General features: G+C 42.7%; 1 protein-coding gene across 1 annotated transcript in view; it reads left to right on the top strand.

Annotated features, from left to right (window-relative positions):
• The window catches only part of tsnare1 (T-SNARE Domain Containing 1), a 113841-nt gene that overhangs the window by 65498 nt on the left and 28343 nt on the right, over positions 1 to 20000 (top strand). The window contains exons 9-10 of the mRNA XM_031575781.2: positions 370 to 442; positions 11274 to 11356. Of these exons, the coding sequence (XP_031431641.1) occupies positions 370 to 442; positions 11274 to 11356 (156 nt within the window). The remainder of the gene's footprint in view (positions 1 to 369; positions 443 to 11273; positions 11357 to 20000) is intronic.

Here is a 20000-nt window from a genome sequence, read left to right as displayed (position 1 = left end):
GGTGTGTGTGTGTGTGTGTGTGTGTGTGTGTGTGTGTGTGTGCGTCAGCACTGTGTTGCTTTGGGCAGCTACACACCACAGAATGCATCTCAAGGTGGTGGAGCTGATGTCTGTTTATGTTCTCTCTGCTTTACATTCATGTCACATAATAGCACATTTGGGATGAGCTCATGCATTATTATACAAACTGGTCATTCCAACTGGTCCAAAAAAGGGCATTGCACTTGTATGTGTTTTGCACTCCTTCTCTCTGTATTTACCGTGTGATACCGGTGAGCATGAGTTGTGCTTGTAGCCAACTCCCTGCGTGCTGGTGTCAGAGGTCAGCCGCTTCTAAATGAAAGGTTTCTCGCTTGACTGTGTCCACAGAAAGACATCCTAGATGTGAGCACCATCATGAAGGAGCTGGCCAGCATGGTGCACGAGCAAGGAGACGCCATAGGTAAGGCACATTCTTCATGTGTGTGTGTGTGGGGGGGAGGGGGGGCTTTGTGCGTGTGTTCGTGTGTTCGTGTGTTCGTGCATGTGTGTGGGTGGCTTTGTGTGTGTGTGTGTGTGTGTGGCTTTTCCTGAGCCAGTGTCACAGGATGTACAGGTAGGGAAGAAAGATAAGAACTGCAGTTGTGACTGAGAGGAAATGTGATGAGAAAAAAAACACACACACACACACACACACACACACACACACACACACACACACACACACACAGACACACACACACACACACACACACACACACACACACACAGGATACTCATAGGCAGCAGACATGTGCAGAGGTGCAGAGAGGATGATTTTGTGAATATTTATTTTCTTAAATATTTTCTCCTCATGATAAACTCCATGTGACTATATTTGTGAGAGTCTCTGTGTGTGTGCAAGGGGGGCTCTCACATTCAGTGTGTGTGAGTGTCTTTGCTCTGACTGTTTTTCTCAATCACTCAAAACCATTTATACAAGCAGCACTACAAAATGTACTGCCTGCAAAAGCCTGTAAAAAGCCTGTAAAAGCCTGAGCCTGTAGCTCAAAACACTTAGTTTATGTCTCAAAAGTAGATATACATGTCTGCAAACATGACAGTGCCATCAGAATGAAAAGGTTTTTCGCCAACATGCTTCGCCATGTTGTCAATGTAACAGTGAACCCTGGAAGTCTGTCTGTATCTCTTTCATTAACAATAATTGATAATTATAACTTGTCTCCAACTAACTCAATGATATGTTGTATAAGTTGAATGTTATCCATGTCACTAATTTCAACATAACAAGCTTCCAATTGGTTGTATACTGTAAGAATATAGTCGAAGGATGTAGAAAATAACATGAAAGAAACCGGACAAAACCCTCATTTACAAGAAATGTTCTTGCATGCCACAAACCAAGTCATTTTACAGTATAAAATCACAAGACTGATGATCATAGACTTTTACAGTTACCTTCATTCAAAAAAATGAATGCAATGACGAACAGTAACCAACCGTTTTCCCTGATGGTGTTTGTGTGGCAAAAGATTCCTTTGACCCAAATGACTGCACATAGTAATTTGGCATGCTGCTCCTTACAAAACCTCTCACACTCTGAGGGATGACATCACTGATCCCCAGGAGGGTAAGATGTTGTGTGCTGTTATGCCTGATGGTGAAATATGACTGGACACCTTGTTTTCTGACATAAGGACAATAATGTTACTGTATATTTCACTCATGCTGACCTGGCACACCCACTCTGGCTCATGACCCATGACCCTTTAGACACATTTCCTGCATTTGGACATATGCCTCAACATCAAAAGTAAATTATCAAGGTGCCGAAGGCAAGTATTTAATCAAATTAGCAAACGTTAAAGAAGTAAATAGATACGTTGTCACTGAAACTGATGAAATATATGTTGGACAAACAATGAAACTGATGAATTATGTGTATGACAAACAGTGATACATGGTTTAACCATTTTGCATGTCATGACACAATGAATACATGCCTAGATCTTTTGGGGGATATGACCATTCAACAGGAAAGCTGCATAATACATGTTGATCAACATGATTCATGCAATCGATAATATGAGTAACTGCAGACAATAGCAGACTCATTGCAACTCATTTGCATGATTTTTAATCGTGATCATTTTTCAAAACAATGGGTAATGGCTGTTATCATGTGCACAAGTGACCAGATGATGTAGACGTTAAACAAGTAGTTTTGAGAATTCTAAAGAAATGCACCAAAGCCACAGAGGAAAACTGTAATCACTCACTTTGCCTCATAAACTATAAACCTCATAAACTAGAATATTATTCCCAGATGCAAGAGGTCCACTTTTGTTGTACCTGGTATCTCAGGACTGTGTTCTTCTCTGGTCACACGTGTATAATTAATCCTGCACGCCTCTGACTGTTGTACAGTAGGACTGTATTCCTGAAGGAGACTTAAGAATGGATTTTGAAGACTAACAACCTTTACCTGCCCTTCATGAAAGTCTTACATTTCACACCGGAGCAACATCTTTCCCCAGAGAGGGAGAGAGGGGGAGACAGAGAGAGTGAGAGACAGAGAGAAAAAAGAGAGAGATAGTAAGGAAAGAATAACTGAGTTAGGGCTAAATAGTAGAAGACAAACTGAGTAATGTAGCGTTTTTTGGCCATGAACTTTTTTACATACCCAAGGCACTTAACATTTATGAGGGAGAACGACCAGACATTGGAGAATGATTAAAACTTATGACGAATAAAACAGCGATCTTTGGGTAACTTTTGTCGAGTGGTTAATTATGTCCTCTCAGCTTCACGGCCACAGCGCATAAATCCAAAGGCAAAGATATAATTAAGCACATTACTGATCCACTTTGCCCTTTCTGAAACAAGGTTTGGGAGAGAACGAGAACATTTGAGCTTTATCATTGTAATGGTCAAAGCCCTCCTCTGTCCTCCATATCCCCCACCCCCACCCCCACCCCTCTCTCACACACACACACAAACACACACACACACACACACACACACACACACACACACACACACACACACACACACACACACACACACACCACCCCTCTCGCTGTTCTGTCTCTCCTTTCTGTTCTCTCTTAGACACAGAAATCCGACTATCAGTAGAAAATATAAAGCATTACCACTATTTCTCCCAAACCCTTACTATTAATGAAAAAGAGATAAGATAGGTGTGTGTGTGTGTGTGTGTGTGTTTGTATTTCCAGTCCTACATGGCTATGCATGGTGAAAAAACAATGGTGTGAGAATTTTTCCTGCTAATTCTATCTGTTGTCTAGGTTATTGATCCTTTTTTTGTAATTGTTGGGAAAACCTTTTTTCCAGCTGCAGACAAAGCAGCTGTCCTCCCTTCTCCTCCAAACACCTGAGGTTATTAGTGCGATGGCTCGATCGGAAGCAATTACACTATTGCTCTCCATAGGTTTTATCTCTGTGATTGCTCGAGCACACAGCATTGTGAAGCAATGTGTTCTTGCTCAAAACAATATTGCTCTTCTCACATTTCATCTTTGTTATTCCACCCATTTTTTGCAGTGCTTCTGCTCCTAGCGTTTTATCGACACCGCTCCAACTCTGACATGTCCTTCCTAATCCCGTGAATTTTATTGATCTTTTTTCCCATTAAAATGTGTGGTTGAACGTTCACCTATTGTTACATTACTCGCCCTGCAAGCTGAGCACTAGGTAGGCCGATGATCTATGATCTATAATCTTGCATCTCACCCTCGCCTTAACGTTCACATATTTGGCTGGCAATCAGAGGTTTTCCTGAATCTTAAATCAAAGATTTAGGCATAGCTGGCGAACTAGTAACCGATAGAGTGCAGAGTCAGACACTTATAATAACATTTATGAGCCTGTCAGTGGCGAAAACAATCAGTTTACTTTGACACAGATGCTTCCCCCGTGGGATTACATTGTGTAACTATTTGTTCTAACTCAATACTGAACCAATTTTGATTGTTAATTGTCCTTGGACAAAAAAATATCTAAAAGTAGGGCCCAGGTTAAAAAATCCTGAAGTTTCACTTGAAGTTACCTGATTTAAGTTTTAACATATCAGGCGACTACTATCTAACTAAAGGTGTTACGGATCTACTGATGTTAACTGGTGTAACTATGTGCTTAACTGCGAGCAGAACTCTCTACACTGCATTATAGCCTATGTGTTCTTCTGAGGCATTGTGTGCACGAGCCTCAAAGGTATTATTGTTGGGCTATAGCATATGTAGTCATGGTTACTCGTCTATATGTAGTCATGTTTACTCGTCTATATGTAGTCATGGTTACTCGTCTATATGTAGTCATGGTTACTCGTCTATATGTAGTCGTGTTTACTCGTCTATATGTAGTCATGTAGCCTGATTGAGTGGGTTACTCGTCTGTATGTAGTCATGGTTACTCGTCTATATGTAGTCATGTAGCCTGATTGAGTGGGTTACTCGTCTGTATGTAGTCATGGTTACTCGTCTATATGTAGTCATGGTTACTCGTCTATATGTAGTCATGGTTACTCGTTTATATGTAGTCATGGTTACTCGTTTATATGTAGTCATGTAGCCTGATTGAGTGGGTTACTCGTCTGTATGTAGTCATGGTTACTCGTTTATATGTAGTCATGTTTACTCGTTTATATGTAGTCATGGTTACTCGTCTTTATGTAGTCATGTTTACTCGTCTATATGTAGTCATGTAGCCTGATTGAGTGGGTTACTCGTCTGTATGTAGTCATGGTTACTCGTTTATATGTAGTCATGGTTACTCGTTTATATGTAGTCATGGTTACTCGTCTATATGTAGTCATGTTGCCCGATTGAGTGGGTTACTCGTCTATATTCAGTCATGTAGCCTGTGATCAATTTGCTGAACTTTACGTATAAGCTAGCCTCCATAACATCAAACAGTTTGCATTGGGGAAATCGAAGGAATTGAGGGGTAGACAATTGTTAAATGCAGTTAGATGTTATGGTGGTAGAAACAAAGAAACTCTTGCAAAGAAGCTTAGTAGCCTAATATCACTGTGAGTGTAGCCAAGTGAAAGGACTGCTGCATGTATCCCAAGCGCAATGCAAGCCGAAATCGCTAATCAATACACAAAATAAAATCAACTCAGCAACAGACCAGGCAGCCCAAAGTAACCAGTGACAGGCTACACCAGCAAAGAAATCAGCTGGTAGTTTACTGTAAGCCTGCCATTACATTTTGCATCAGTTGTCTTAGACTACTTATTTACACATTTTTAACATGGGCTACCTGTGATATTAAAAGGACAGGCACCAGGTAACCTCAACATTTAACATTCTCCTAAGTTAATATGGGCGTGTTCAAATTCTCAAAGATGTGGCTTTCTTTAGTCTCTCAGTGTATTATTGGATAAATCCGCTACATCCCAATAAAAGGTTTAGATTTTTCAACAGTGAGACTTTTGTCCCTACCTTAATTTACACTTATTGTATCAGCAAATTCAGTGACATTGTGTGAAGTAATTGAGCGCCTCAGCCATAACCACTGGCCGGCTTTTTCAGCAGCCTCCTTCCTCAGTTGCATCTTAAGAAGGGATCATTAACTCAATAAAGTAAACAATACGATCACATTTAGAATACAACACCATGTCTGGGGGCGTATTCCAGAAAGTGGGCTTTGTTAAAACTTAGTTTTTAAACTTAGTGTTAATCCTGAGATGGGTGAAACTCTGTTTTTTCCATTCCAGAAAGAGAGGTAACTCGAACTTTGGGTCATTGACTGCTCGCTGGCAGGTCTTTAACAAACCCTGAGTTTCTAGGTAGCAGCCTAGCACCTCAGCAGCTATTGGACCTGTGACTTTTCCTCACTTTTCCCATCGATGTTGAAGCCAAATTAATTTGCATAGCCTTACGTCGGAAGAAGGTTTTGAGACCCTGAATAAATGTGCCATCATTCCTTGATGACTGCCTAATCGAATGTTACCATTTTTGAAATACTGTTTCATTAATCATAACGCCTACTTTGTGCTGTATGCTCATGTGTTCCAGATTATTTCATTAGAATAATCAAGGTTAGGGCTGTATAATCAGTCATTTGCTGTGCAAGGTTTAGCGTTCTTCTGCTGCTGTTGAGCAATCCCTCTTGACATTTCCGCTAGTTATTTTTAGCTGCTGCTGTTGTCCGTTCATAGATGGGGGTGGGGGGATACTAAGATGTTCTTCAGAGGGACAACTGTTTACACATGCATACACACACACACACACACACACACACACACACACACACACACACACACACACACACACACACACACACATACACACACAAACACAACTCTCTCTACATTTTCTTGTGGAAATGCATCTATAGTTATTATATTTAATTTGTCTTATCACTGTTTCACTGTGTCTCTGTAATCACTGTGTCCCTGTAATCACTGTAATCACTGTGTCCCTGTACACACTGTGTCCCTGTAATCACTGTGTCCCTGTACACACTGTGTCCCTGTAATCACTGTGTCCCTGTACACACTGTCTCCCTGTAATCACTGTGTCCCTGTACTCACTGTCTCCCTGTACACACTGTGTCCCTGTAATCACTGTGTCCCTGTAATCACTGTCTCCCTCTACTCACTGTCTCCCTGTAATCACTGTCTCCCTGTACTCACTGTCTCCCTGTACTCACTGTGTCCCTGTAATGCATCTCTAGTGTGTCTCCCTTGTCTGCAGTCTCTCGATAAAGTGAGTGGACAGACTGTGATACGTCTAGAGTAGCGTGTAGAATTGTGTAGAGTACATCACGGGTTTATAGGATGTAGGGACTAGGATATAATCAACCAAACCTCCACAGGCCTTGTGTGTTTGTGTTTCTCTGTGTGTGTGTGTGTGTGTGTGTGTGTGTGTGTGTGTGTGTGTGTGTGTGTGTTTTCTGTGTACACTTAACAAAGTTCCCCTCAGGTCCCAGAACAGAAGTAACAGCTTCCAAAAGCTGACTTCCAGGCTACTTGGACGTGTATTAGGACACATCCAACGGGCAGGAAACACCGCTACAGTCTAACTGTCTAACTTTGACATAGCAACAACACTGATGGTGCACAAATGGCTAACTAAGCTGGGGGGCTAACACATAGGCATTTACAACGTTAAACACAGAGGAGAATAATAACAGTAATGGTAACAGTAATGATAACAGTAATACAAGCTAACATTAGACACAAAAGGAAGACACGATCAATCGGTTCAAATTCAAAAATAATTCTGCTAGTGGCCGGTGGAAACAGAGCTTGCAGAACACATGATAGTCATCACTGCTACTTATAGATGTTGGTTTCTCTCTCTCAAACACACACACACACACATACTCTCTCTCTGTCTCTCACACTCTCTAAAACACACACACTCTTAATCTCTCACTGTGTCTGTCTGTGTGTGTGTGTGTGTGTGTGTGTGTGTATTTTGTGTCTGTGTCTCTGTGTGTGTGTGTGTGTGTGTGTGTGTGTGTGTGTGTGTGTGTGTGCTTGTGCTTGTGCTTGTGTATGACAGAAACAAAGAAACATTGCACCCAATCATATCTGTAACCAAGCAGGCTGTAATGACGGCTCAAAATTATGAGTTGAATTTCACTGAGGCAGAATTTCCCAGGCTTTGTGGGCCCCTATCTGGAATGCTTAATTGAGTTTAAAACTTAATTGGATGTTTGTTTTATGGTTGTGTGGACTTCTGCTTTCTCCAACCATCTTCAGACTGTGCATTCATGAGGAGCTTGTAGTGACCATTGTTGTTTGCCAGATAACTGCTTTTCATGTCTAGTTATTTGCACCCATTAAGGAAGGCTGAGGTGGAAATGAGTTCAGCCTTCGCTGTCGTTGTCTGTGGCTGCTATGGTGGCTATGGAGAAGCCGACGGCTCCTGAGAGAGGGTCTAAATATGAGACTCAAAACCAAAAGAGACAGTAGAGTTCATGAGGGTACAGTGTCTAGGTGTGTGTGTGTGTGGGATTGCATGTGAATGGTTGTGTGTGTGTGTTTATGTGTTTGTGCATCTGAGTGTCTGTGAATAACTATGTCTGTGTGTGTGTGTGTGTGTATGAGAGAGAGTGGTTGTGAGTGGTTGTGGGTGTGTGTGTATGTGCATGTATATGTACATGTGAGTGGGTGTGTGTGTCTCTCTGTGTGGGTGTGTGTGTATGTGCGTGTTTGTGTACATGTGAGTGGGCGTGTGTGTATGTGTGTGAGTGAGTGAGTGGGTTAGGGTGTTTGAATTTGTTTTTTTTGTATGGGCTCATGAGGGTGACAAAAAAAGAGAGACTGGCATTTTGGGAAGGGAGTGTACATAGTGTGTACTTGGTCTGAATTGAATGGCACTTTCAGTACACAAATCATCGCGCACAGTCTGTCAGTAGAAGCCTTAATGTTTTGGGTGCATCACTTTGCCTTTCAATGCCATGAATAATGGCGCTGGGCCTCAGTGCTTCTTCAAATGTGCCATTGTTGACATGAATCACAACTGTCACCAGTTGCAGGGACATGCACAATTGACAGGCGCCTGTTAAGGTCCTCTTTTTCTCACTCTAATTATTCTCTTTTCTCTTTATCAACCTCAGTGGCAGTACAGTGGGATGGGCACTCCTTAACTCTGCAGGCAGCCTGTTATTCATCAGTCAAACTGCATCTCTCTTCATTTCTCTCTCTCTCCCTCCCTCTCTCTCTCTCTCTCTCCATCTCTCTCTTTCTCACACATATATCTCCTTCTCTCTCCCTCTCTCTCTCTCTCTCCCTCTCTCTCTCTCCATCTCTCTCTCTCTCACACACATATATCTCACATATATCTCCTTCACTCTTTCACTCTCTCTTTTTCTTACTATCTATCAATTTCTCTATCTATATATCTACCTATCTGTCTATCTATCTATCTATCCATCTATCTATCTGTCTATCAACGTATCTATACATTTTCTCTTTCTCTCTGCCTCTCCCTCGCTATGTCATATATTGAACTATTGATTCATTTAGCATCTGCAGCTTGATAGGCCAATGTCCCTTCCTTCCAGTGCTCCTCATTGACTTCCTGCGGGCCTCTGTGCATCTCCGGGTGATTGGGTGTAGATGATGGGGGCGTAAGCTGAGACGGAGGTCATGAGTATACATACTGGGATGATGTTATTGACTAACGCTGTGAGCAGGAAACATTGTCCCGTGCGGATGTACATGACCCTGTCATTGTCTTCCTGACTGTCTGTCATGGATACATGCACGGATAGACATCATGCATGCACCCTCACACACGCATACACACACCCGCTCACACACTCACACTCACACACACAAACACACAGACACAGACACAGGCACACACTCACATTCACTCACTCGAACACACACACACACTTACACACGCATACATACACACACACGCACACACACTCGCTCACTCGCACACACAGACACACACACACACACACACACACACACACACACACGCACACACACACACTCACTCGCACACACGCACACACGCACACACGCACACACGCACACACGCACATACATTGACACCCTCTCCAAAGAGAGAAAGTCTGCCTTTCATCCAGGGTTATGTCTCGTTGTCCATTATGAAGGCTTGTTCTTCGCCAAGATGGAGAGCGAGGGTGTTATGGACCGTTTGTATCACCACACACAACACAGAGGCAGTCTCCAATTAGGGTGTTGTCTTCAAACCTGCCTGATGACTCAACAGCCATGCTCTCTGTGACGGGGCTCAGATAGTCTGTGTCCTGGTGCTTTCAATCATGCAAGCGGATGGGAGCTAATGAGAATGGGTGAGCGCTTCTGCCAAGCATGCGCTTGGACCAATTGAACTGAATTTGCCTTGATTTAATAAAAGTTGTGCTGAATGACTCGGGTCAATAATAAGAGAGATGGTTGTTTATCAGTTGCTGTTGTTGTTGTTGTTGTTGTTGTTGTGGTCTGAGTCCATTTCAATGTTTTTTTCTGCCATGTAAATGCCCTAGTGCCATAAAACCTTGAATCGTACACCAAAGATTGAAAAGGCACAGTATTTAATATAATGCTGAAGGTACAGTGGCTGAAATGATGTCAATGATGCCAAGTTAATAAAAGCCGTACACTTTCCTCACTTCCATTGCTTCCACCACCACAGTTGGTTACAACTCCACCAGGAACAAGCTGATATTGGAAGATGAAATGGGGGCTTTTTCCATCACCAAAGCCACCTTGGGGGGGTCAACATTTACTTTAGATCACCCTCCGCAAAGAAAATGTTTAATTTTAATATTCAACTAAATGACCAAGAATAAAAATAAACATTAAGTCACTGTGTAGACATTAATTATAACCTTTGTTTGAATTATATATCTCTTTTGTGAAATGTGTAGCTGCCAGCTCACTAGCAGACGTATCTATCAGGATTATATTAACTGAATCAGAGCAACGGCAAATACATTAGAAATAGGTAAAGGTGCTGCAGTTTGTGCAAATATCTACACAATGTCAGAGTTTAACAGCAACACAGCACGAGTAGGGAACAAGACTATAATTAATGTCTTCAGGAAATGCCGAGTCTGAATAGTTTGTTCGTTTGTAGTTCTGTTTGTTTGTTTGTTCGACTGATTGATTGTCTTCTATGCTGTTAGGCAAAGCGCATTAAACAAAAGGACATGTGTTGGCTGAATAATGCACAGCTGTATAGACAATCTATTTGCTTTGCTTTTGTAGGCCTTGTTCTGCAATGGTAACCTAGAATGATGCAGACTTCTAAATTGTGGCACTTTTTGTAGAAAGATTATTTGGAAATATGTGCAATGTACAATCAACCATGTGCTTCAGGATATTTGGAATGGATATTGATATGTGGATTCAGCCCACTAGCATTAGCAATGTTCCTCTGCCTCACCAATATGGCATCATGCTAGTCATATCCGGGGCAGTGTGTGTGTGTGTGTGTGTGTGTGTGTGTGTGTGTGTGTGTGTGTGTGTGTGTTCCCAGATATTGATCACCATTTACAGTGTTTATGAGTCACACTCGCATGTTCTCCATGAGTTTGATACAGAGGAGGAGAGAGAGGAGAAAGAACTACTGAAGAGAGTGTGTGTGTGTGTGTGTGTGTGTGTGTGTGTGTGTGTGTGTGTGTGTGTGTGTGTGTGTGTGTGTGTGTGTGTGTGTGTGTGTGTGTGTGTGTGTGTGTGTGTGTGTGTGTGTGTGTTGGACATGGACACCCATATTCTGCCTACAGAATAAGACTAAATCCAGAGCGTGACCTCCCTCTTCTCTCTCTCCCTTTAGACAGCATTGAGGACTACATCCAGACGACATCATCGCATGTGGACCTGGCCAATCAGGAGCTGGCCAAGGCCAGTCATCACCAGGTACACTGGCTCTGTTCAATTTCTATCTTTCTGTCTGTGTGCGTGTGCATGTATCCGTGTATCTAAGTATCCGTGATGTGCACGCTTGGTTTAGGAAGTCATAGTGTTCATTTTACCAGATTACATTGCTGAAATGAAATAGATAAATAATGAAACTGAAAATGAATTTACTGAATGAAATAAGATGCAAAATATACTACAAATATAACCTATACTTTACATTGTTCAATTGACATGTATTTCAAATGGCTACCTCATAATCCCAATTTTTTAACATAGCATGTAAACAACTGTTACAGTTTACAACTGCATTCAATTGAAGACCCTTGTTGAAGACTTTCACTTGTGCACTCTGAGATTCTTCTGAATGAAGAGTGCGTTATGAATTATTATTATTATTATTATTGCAGTAAAAATAATCTCTGATTGTTCGTGAGCTCTGTTTAACACAGCCATCATGTAGCAGGTTTTAATCCTGCTGCCAGACCAGGTCTGTTCCTCCTGTGCTCCTCATCTCCAGTAGAGGGGCATATTCACAACATTCTCCCTCAGAGATATTTATGTCTGCTGTAGAATGGCTGAGACTTTCACTGTTATGGTAACATCTCAAACCCCACCTTAAAATGAAATAGGTGTTATTGTCAAGTGAGACGCACGGTTATGATATCCCACTGATGGAGCTGCACGTCGAGAGCCCAGGCCCTCTGCGTGCGCTCGGCTCCGTAGAGCAGATTCCCCCGTGGGTTGAAATCTTATCAGACAAATTCTATTCTGAGTTGTCTGATGAAATTTCAGCCTCTGTAAATTACGAATGTTTCCTCGCGCCGAGGGAGTGTGTTAAAGAGGTTTGTGTCGATGGCATACTGTTACCGTGGCGATTCTCCCCTCCGCACTGCCCTGCCGTATGTACGCTTCGTCTCAGTGGCGGGTGCAAGGGACATACAGGACGTTACCGCGGAGATAATAGCACTGTGATTTAAGAAGTAATTTCTTTCTGAGAGGGACTCTTAGAGAAAGGAGGACATGGGAGGAAGCTTCTGGCCAGGCGAGGAGTGTGTGTGTGTGTGTGTGTGTGTGTGTGTGTGTGTGTGTGTGTGTGTGTGTGTGTGTGTGTGTGTGTGTGTGTGTGTGTGTGTGTGGTCTCTCGTGAGGAGTAGTCAAGCCGCAGAAGAGAAGTAGAGACTGAAGCCTCAGGCGCTCCTATATAATGTATCGACAAAAGTGACAGGGGTTAATGAAGGGGTTGAAGTGTGTGTCTGTGGGTTTGTGTGTGAGTACCTGTGTGTGTGTGTGTGTGTGATCTCCAATGGACATCTCTGCGCTGGCCTCTGTATGACCTCTTGGAGAGGAGTGTACTCTCCTCTGAAGCAGCTGTTTTAACTCATAAGTATGAACCTGCCACAGCAGCACACACATATTAGTCCACAGGCACTGGAGAGAGTGGATCAGATTGATTTTAGTGGATGTGAGATTAAGTAATAAAATTGAAAAAAATGAATGAATGAGATCACAAATACACACATACACACACACACACACACACACACACACACACACACACACGCATGCACGCATTCACGCACGCACAGACAAACATATACACACATAATTGGTCTACACAAACAGCAAGTCATATCATCAACTGAGAATTAACAAGGTCCCAGGGCACTTTTGAGAAAAACGCAGTTGAACGTCCAGATGCAAACAACCACCATTTATTTTCATATTATTTTATTTTATATTATTTTGCAGCAAATCATACTATTTTATATTATTTGGTGCAAAAAAACTTGTGAACATTTGTGGACAGACCTTGATAATTCCCGGTTGACAGTATACACTATGAGGTATGGATAGTATTGTGGTTCTCTGCACCAGTTCCTGCCCCTGATACAAGCCAGTATCTGTTTGTTGTCATCCAAGCCATTTTCTACAGTCAGCCTTTTCTTATCTCCTAAATGTTACCTCTTCTCCACTTTCATCTGCTCTGCCTCTCTCATTCTCTTTCTCATCCCTCTTCCCCATTCTCTCTCTACCTCCCTCACTCTCTATCTCTCCCTCCCTCTGTCTGTCTCTGCGTTTCATCTTTTCATACATTTGAAACCCACGGAGGCAGACACGGTAGCATTGTCACCTGTGATGTTAGGATGCGGCCTGCGTAATACATAAATATTAATTTTGCTTTGCCTATACAAACACTGTCACTCACACAGTCACTATCTTTCTTCTTTTCATTCTCCTCCTTCTCTACCCCCCCCCCCTCTCCCTTAGTCCTTTGATGGTTAATCATTTTAGGCTTCCAATTTCAGATCCCAGCTTCTTCTGTTCTTTCACTGTGATTTTCCAAAGGCTTCTCTCAAAAAGAAAGGGTTAGAAGTTTTAGCACAGCAAATCAGTTTACTGTTTTTTTCAATGTGTGTGTGTGTGTGTGTGTGTGTGTGTGTGTGCATGTGTTTCTGAGTATGCACACTTCGTCTGCCGCTACCCTCCTCCAGCACGCGGGCAGAGCCGTCATTATAAGGCCTTTGTTACTCATCTGTGATTCCTGGCCAGAGATGGATTGGCCACTCCAGTCATTAGCCTTCTCCTCAGTGGGCTGCAGTTCCTGGTTGACATTGAGAGCGGGGGAAAGGTGACGCAGTGGGCTTGACTCAAAGCCTGATAACGCCTCGCCCCCACGGACCTCCAACCCAGATCTCCCTCTCTCTCCCTCTCTCTGCTCTTTCTCTCTCTCTCCATCTTTCCCTCTCTCTCTCTGCTCCTTCCCTCTTTCTCCATCTTTCCCTCTCTCTCTCTCTGCTCCTTCATTCTTTCTCCATCTTTCCCTCTCTCTCTCTGCTATTTCTCTCTCCCTCTCTGCTCCCTCCATCTCCTCCCCTCTCCCTCTCTCTCTCTCTCCCCCTCTCCCTTCCTTCTTCTCCCTCCACAGAGGCAGAGCGAGGCAGGATTGAAAGGAAACAGCTTTCAGATTAATTGTCATTTCATTATCTCAAGGAGAGCTGAGCCGTGACCACCCTCATGCTGTGCAAATTACGCTTGCGCCAATCCAGCCAGTCAGATAGAGACGGCGCATACAGTTTCACTCACATCAACTCCCTCTCCCTCTTCCTCTCCCTCTCCAACTCTTCATCTCTTCCTCTCCAACTCTTCATCTCTCCCTCTGTTCTACTCTGTTTCTCTTCTCTCTTTATTCCCAATCTTCTCCTTTGCTTTGTTCACCTGTAAGTCCACGCAGTACTTGTGTCCCAACATTCCAGTGACCCCCACCGTCAATTAAAACCCAGCATGCCGTTTCCTCCAGACTGTGTGTGTGTGTCCTAGCCAGCCGCATGCCAGAAATAAACTCAATCCATAATCCATCTCCACACTCCAAAAAACCAGACTCTCTCTCTCTCTCTCTATCCCTCTCTCTCTCTCTCTCTCTCTCTCTCTCTCTCTCTCTCTCCCTCTCTCTCTCCTCTGCCAGACCTGGCAAATGTGACATGACTGATGTGGCGTATGAGCAGGCTGAAGGCCCAGGGGCCGCCATGAAACATGATTGTTCATTAACACGTCGTCCGCTCCACACAGTACATCACAATCAACAGGAGGATGAATAGAGTTCAGGCCACGTCGCCAGCATCAGACCTCAATTATCATACTTCATTTCTCTCTCTCTCTCCTTTCGACACTCTCTCTCTCTTTCTGTATATCTCTCCCTGTCTGCTGCTCTCTCTCTTTTTGTCTTTTTTTTCTTCTTCACCTCATTAAACGGCCATTATGTGGGGAGGAACGGGGAAGTCAAGTGACTCCTGCGGTGGTTTCTCTCCACAACTGCCTCCGTGCCTCAGAGGGGGGTTATGTATGTGCTGGTGTGTTTGAGTGAGTGTGTGTGTGTGTGTGTGTGTGTGTGTGTGTGTGTGTGTGTGTGTGTGAGAGAGGGATGACTTGAGAAGCACACTACTGTTCTGAGTTGACACCAGGCATTCTGTATCTTATTCAAAAGGAGAAGGTGTGAGCTGAACAGAATGATGTGTTCACATACAGATAGGTGTGTGTTTGTGTGTGTGTGTGTGTGTGTGTGTGTGTGTGTGTGTGTGTGTGTGTGTGTGTGTGTGTGTGTGTGTGTGTGTGTGTGTATGTGTGTGTAAGTGTGTGTGTAAGTGTGTGTGTAAGTGTGTGTGTCACCCAGTCCATCATGCGTCACCTAATCCTTGAGAAATCCAATTCATGTATAGCTGTTATTCCTTTGACAGCTAACGGTCCTCATTGATAATGTCTCTTAACCCATGTGAATACAGGGAGGCCGAGGGCAGATCAATTCCTTTTTCTTTATCTTCCCTGTCTCTCATCACAGACACTTATCAGTAGACGTGGAGCCATTGTGTCAGTCTATTGCGGAACAACCTCTGCTAGATATATGAACAAGTCTTTGTGTGTGTGATGTTTTGATGTTTCATTGGTTGTGTGGGTGCATGTGTGTGTGTCTGTGTGTGCATGTACTTGTGTGATGTTTTGATGTTTCATTGGATGTGTGTGTGTGTGTGTGTGTGTGTGTGTGTGTTTGTAAGTGTGAGTGTGTGTGAAAGTGTGTGTATGTTTATAAGTGTGAGTGTGTGAATGCGTGTGTATGTTTGTAAGTGTGAGTGTGAGTGTGTGAACGTGTGTGTATGTCTGTAAGTGTGAGTGTGTGAACATGTGTGTATGTTTGTAAGTGTGGTGTGTGCCAGAGACAGAGGCAGAGAGAGGAGGGGGGCGGGGGGACCAAGTGTGTGTGCGTGTGGGTGGGTATGGTGGTGTGAGAGAGTGACTTGGGAAAGACAGAGAGTGTTAGGCAGTCTGAGAAATCAGCTTGGAGGTTATGTGTCCACACTTCAGTGCCTCCTAACCTGAGAACACACAGGGGACGTGTGTGTGAGGAGGATTCCTCTCATCACACTCTCTAAAGGAGGACGGCAGGGGTTTCTACAGCACACACCACCGCTGTTAGAGTGTGTGTGTGTGTGTGTGTGTGTGTGTGTGTGTGTGTGTGTGTGTGTGTGTGTGTGACAGTGTGTGCATCTTCATGTGAAGGTACCCAAGCCCCTCAGATCCTGTGAATGGCTGTGTGTAACCATTTCTGAGTGAGCGTATCCAATGTGTGAAGGTGTGTGTGTTTGTGTGAGAATATCTGTCTGCATGAGAACCCAGCCCCGGTGGAGACTTCTGGAACTGCTATGTTTATGTCACGTCGTCCACGGTGACCTGAAGCCTGTGTTTACGTGCTCCTTATCCACATCATGATCAGGCCGACGAGGATGCTGAATTTGACACATACACACACATATACACATGTACACGCACACACACACACACACACACACACACACACACACACACACACACACACACACATTATGATCAGGCCGACAGGGATTCTGAATTTTACACACACACATACATACACACATACACACATGTACACACACATACACACACACACAAACACATTATGATCAGGCAGCCGGGGATACTGAATTTCATGTAAATTCACACGTAAGCCGATTACAAGTGAGCCAGTCAGCCACACAGCAAACATTATTTATTTTAACGACTTCCAATTTCCCAAACAGATGAGATAAAGGCAGGGGAAATAATGTGACAGTAATCATCTCGCCTCATATTACGGCTTCATAAAGACATTTCTCATGTCAGCCAAGGTAAATAGCTTTTCCCTGCTGCCCAGAGCTATTCTGCTATTCTGTCATTGATTTGGTGAGCGCTGGGTCCATGGGTCATTACTTTGACATGCAGGGGTTAACGGGAGTTTTTCTGAGCTTCCCTGAGTTAAAACCACAGGACTTTCACTCATGCTGCTAGATTGCCCAGCTCTGACGTGCGAGTGCTAAATTGTAAAGAAGCCTCTGTGCACACAGTAAGGTCTAAAATATGAAAAGATAAGGGGCGGAAAAGAAGTTAAATGAGCATCTTTTTTCCTTCTTTTTGTCCGAATAATTTGGTCGGGTTTGAGCTGCGGGTCAGCCCCGGAGGCGGATTTAGTGTGGAAACCCTGTTCTCCCACTGAACCTATGACAAGCTATCCGCAGTGGGTTTCACTGCCAGGTCAATTACGCACATCAAATGGGCCAAACCCGACAGCAAATGGCCGTGTAAAATGATGCCTCATTTGCCCGCCTTGCCTCCTGACACACTGAGTGCAGCGGTCTGAAGCATACAAGCTCAGCTGTGCTTGTTTGCCATTAGCTCGTGTTGTTAACTCCACACAAGTGCTCTTGAGAAGAAACCTGCCGTATTCTGTGTGCTTTGTTTTGCTTCCAGAAAGAACTGTTCTACATCAATAGTGTTCTCCATTATCATGTATAGCTAATTGGTAATCTTCTTTTTATATCCTAGCAGTGTGGTTTAGTGTACTTCAGGGGTAAAAAGATAGGTAGTCAGAGAGGTTTTACTCTTCTGCTCTTATCTTCTCTCTTACTATTGATTACACAAAGGCCAGTAGTGTCCCTTTACCAGGCCTGTGTGAATGCTATGCACACATAATTGCTGTTGTTTTATCCGAGCAACATTTCTTACATGAGTCGCCGAATAATCCAGATTTCTAAATGCCAAAAGATATACACTCTGCCATTTATACAAAGTAGGACTAGAAAAACAATAGGAAAAGAAAAAACATATGTAAGGTTACTGTTAATTATGAATTATTGGGCTCTTAAAATATGTTAAATATATATGTATAAAGATATTACATTATAATACATTATATTACATAGCTTAACCATCCCGTTTTCCCTGAGGACTCACAGACCCCAGGCACATTTCAAAGTCTTAAAAATATGCTTAATGATGTTTATAGGCTTCATGCTTTTTGGCTTTTCCTAATCCCATGAGAACTGTTGAAAAATAGGATTTCAACTTTACTGCATGTTTGAGACTGCCTCTACGAAAAAAAGTCACAAAACAAAAATCAGATTCAATTCTGCAAATTGACATGTTACAGTTGTACTAGAGATAGCCCTTTCACATCGGTGTAACAGTCTGACATCATATGCACTCACACATACATACGCGCACACACACACACATTGGGTAGGGTTTCTCCAGCAAAAGCGCTTGCTCTGGAAAGAGGATTGGAATAGGGTGGTTTAGTGCAAGCATATAAGAAGCAGGTTAAAGAGGAAATATAAAAGGTTCATTTACATGCATTAATCGGTTATATTCACTAATCATTTACATCCACTAATCATTTACATTCATTAATCTGTTACATATACTAATAATTTACATTCACTAATCATTTACATGTATGATTTACTTAATCAGTTATATTCAGTGATCACTTACATTCACTAATCATTTACATTTACCAATCATTGATATTCACTAATCATTTTTATTCACTTATCATTTGCATGCATTAATCATTTACATTCACTAATCATTCATATTCATCAATCATTAATATTCACTCATCATTTACATTCACTAGTCATTTATATTAATTTACATTTACTCTGATTTAGATGAAAATCTACTGCTAATGATGGTTTTGTATTATGTGCTTTAGTGACCATAATGTTGGTGAGAATGAGTAGCAGACACACATAATGCATTTTTCCATCATGTGAAAACAGGGGAGCTCATCTACCCCAGCCTTAGTATCTCGCTGGTCATAGACTTTATGGTAGTGTCTTATCTACCCCAGCCTTAGTATCTTGCTGGTCATAGACTCTATGGTCGTGTCTTGTCATCTACTCCAGCCTTAGTATCTCGCTGGTCATAGACTTTATGGTAGTGTCTTATCTACCCCAGCCTTAGTATCTCGCTGGTCATAGACTTTATGGTAGTGTCTTGTCATCTACCCCAGCCTTAGTATCTCGCTGGTCATAGACTCTATGGGAGTGTCTTATCTACCCCAGCCTTAGTATCTCGCTGGTCATAGACTCTATGCCTTAGACCAGGGATTGGGGAAACCTGTCGTCAGTCTGGCAGCAATGCAATCTGAGTGTTGGTGGTGGTTGGATGTAACTACTGATGGACCCAGAGCAACACACAACTATGATACAATACCTATTGCAGAATGGTTTACTGTTCTTTTTAAGGTTGGGGACCATTTGAACAAAGATAAAGAGTGTTATTTTTGTTTGTTGATAGTAGACCATTGTAGTCAGAGTATTTTTGGATAGCAAAACAAACTGTTTTCATTTCTTTTGGATTGCCCCTAGAGTGCAGGAAATGAGAAATATTTCAAATCAAGTGTTATAATAATGGTTTTCTATCCTCCAGTTACTTTGTCCATCAATTTTGTACCAATATGTGCACTTACATTGTGGTCAAACAGATGTCTTTAATATAAACTACGTCAGTGCAGAGACAGTTGAAATAAAATATCCAAGGTTTTCACATTATTACAAATGTTAGCACTTTCTGAGACCCCAAGGAAGAGCGAAAGGAGGTTGATTTGAGAGTACCAGGAAGTCTCTTAGACCCCAAGGAAGAGCGAAAGACAGTTGATTTGAGAGTACCAGGAAGTCTCTAAGACTCCAAGGATGAGCGAAAGGAAGTTGACTTGAGAGTACCAGGAGGGATAAAGAGACGGTAGGCAATCATTTTCCACTTTTTGAGGCATGGTTCCTCTAAGCAACTAGTACTGGTCTCATCTATCTAT

Source organism: Clupea harengus, chromosome 11 (genome assembly GCF_900700415.2).
Source record: "Clupea harengus chromosome 11, Ch_v2.0.2, whole genome shotgun sequence".
In the NCBI taxonomy this organism is placed as follows: Eukaryota; Metazoa; Chordata; class Actinopteri; order Clupeiformes; family Clupeidae; genus Clupea; species Clupea harengus.
The sequence above is the reverse complement of the archived record's forward strand: the minus strand, read 5'-3'. Positions and strand labels throughout refer to the sequence as shown.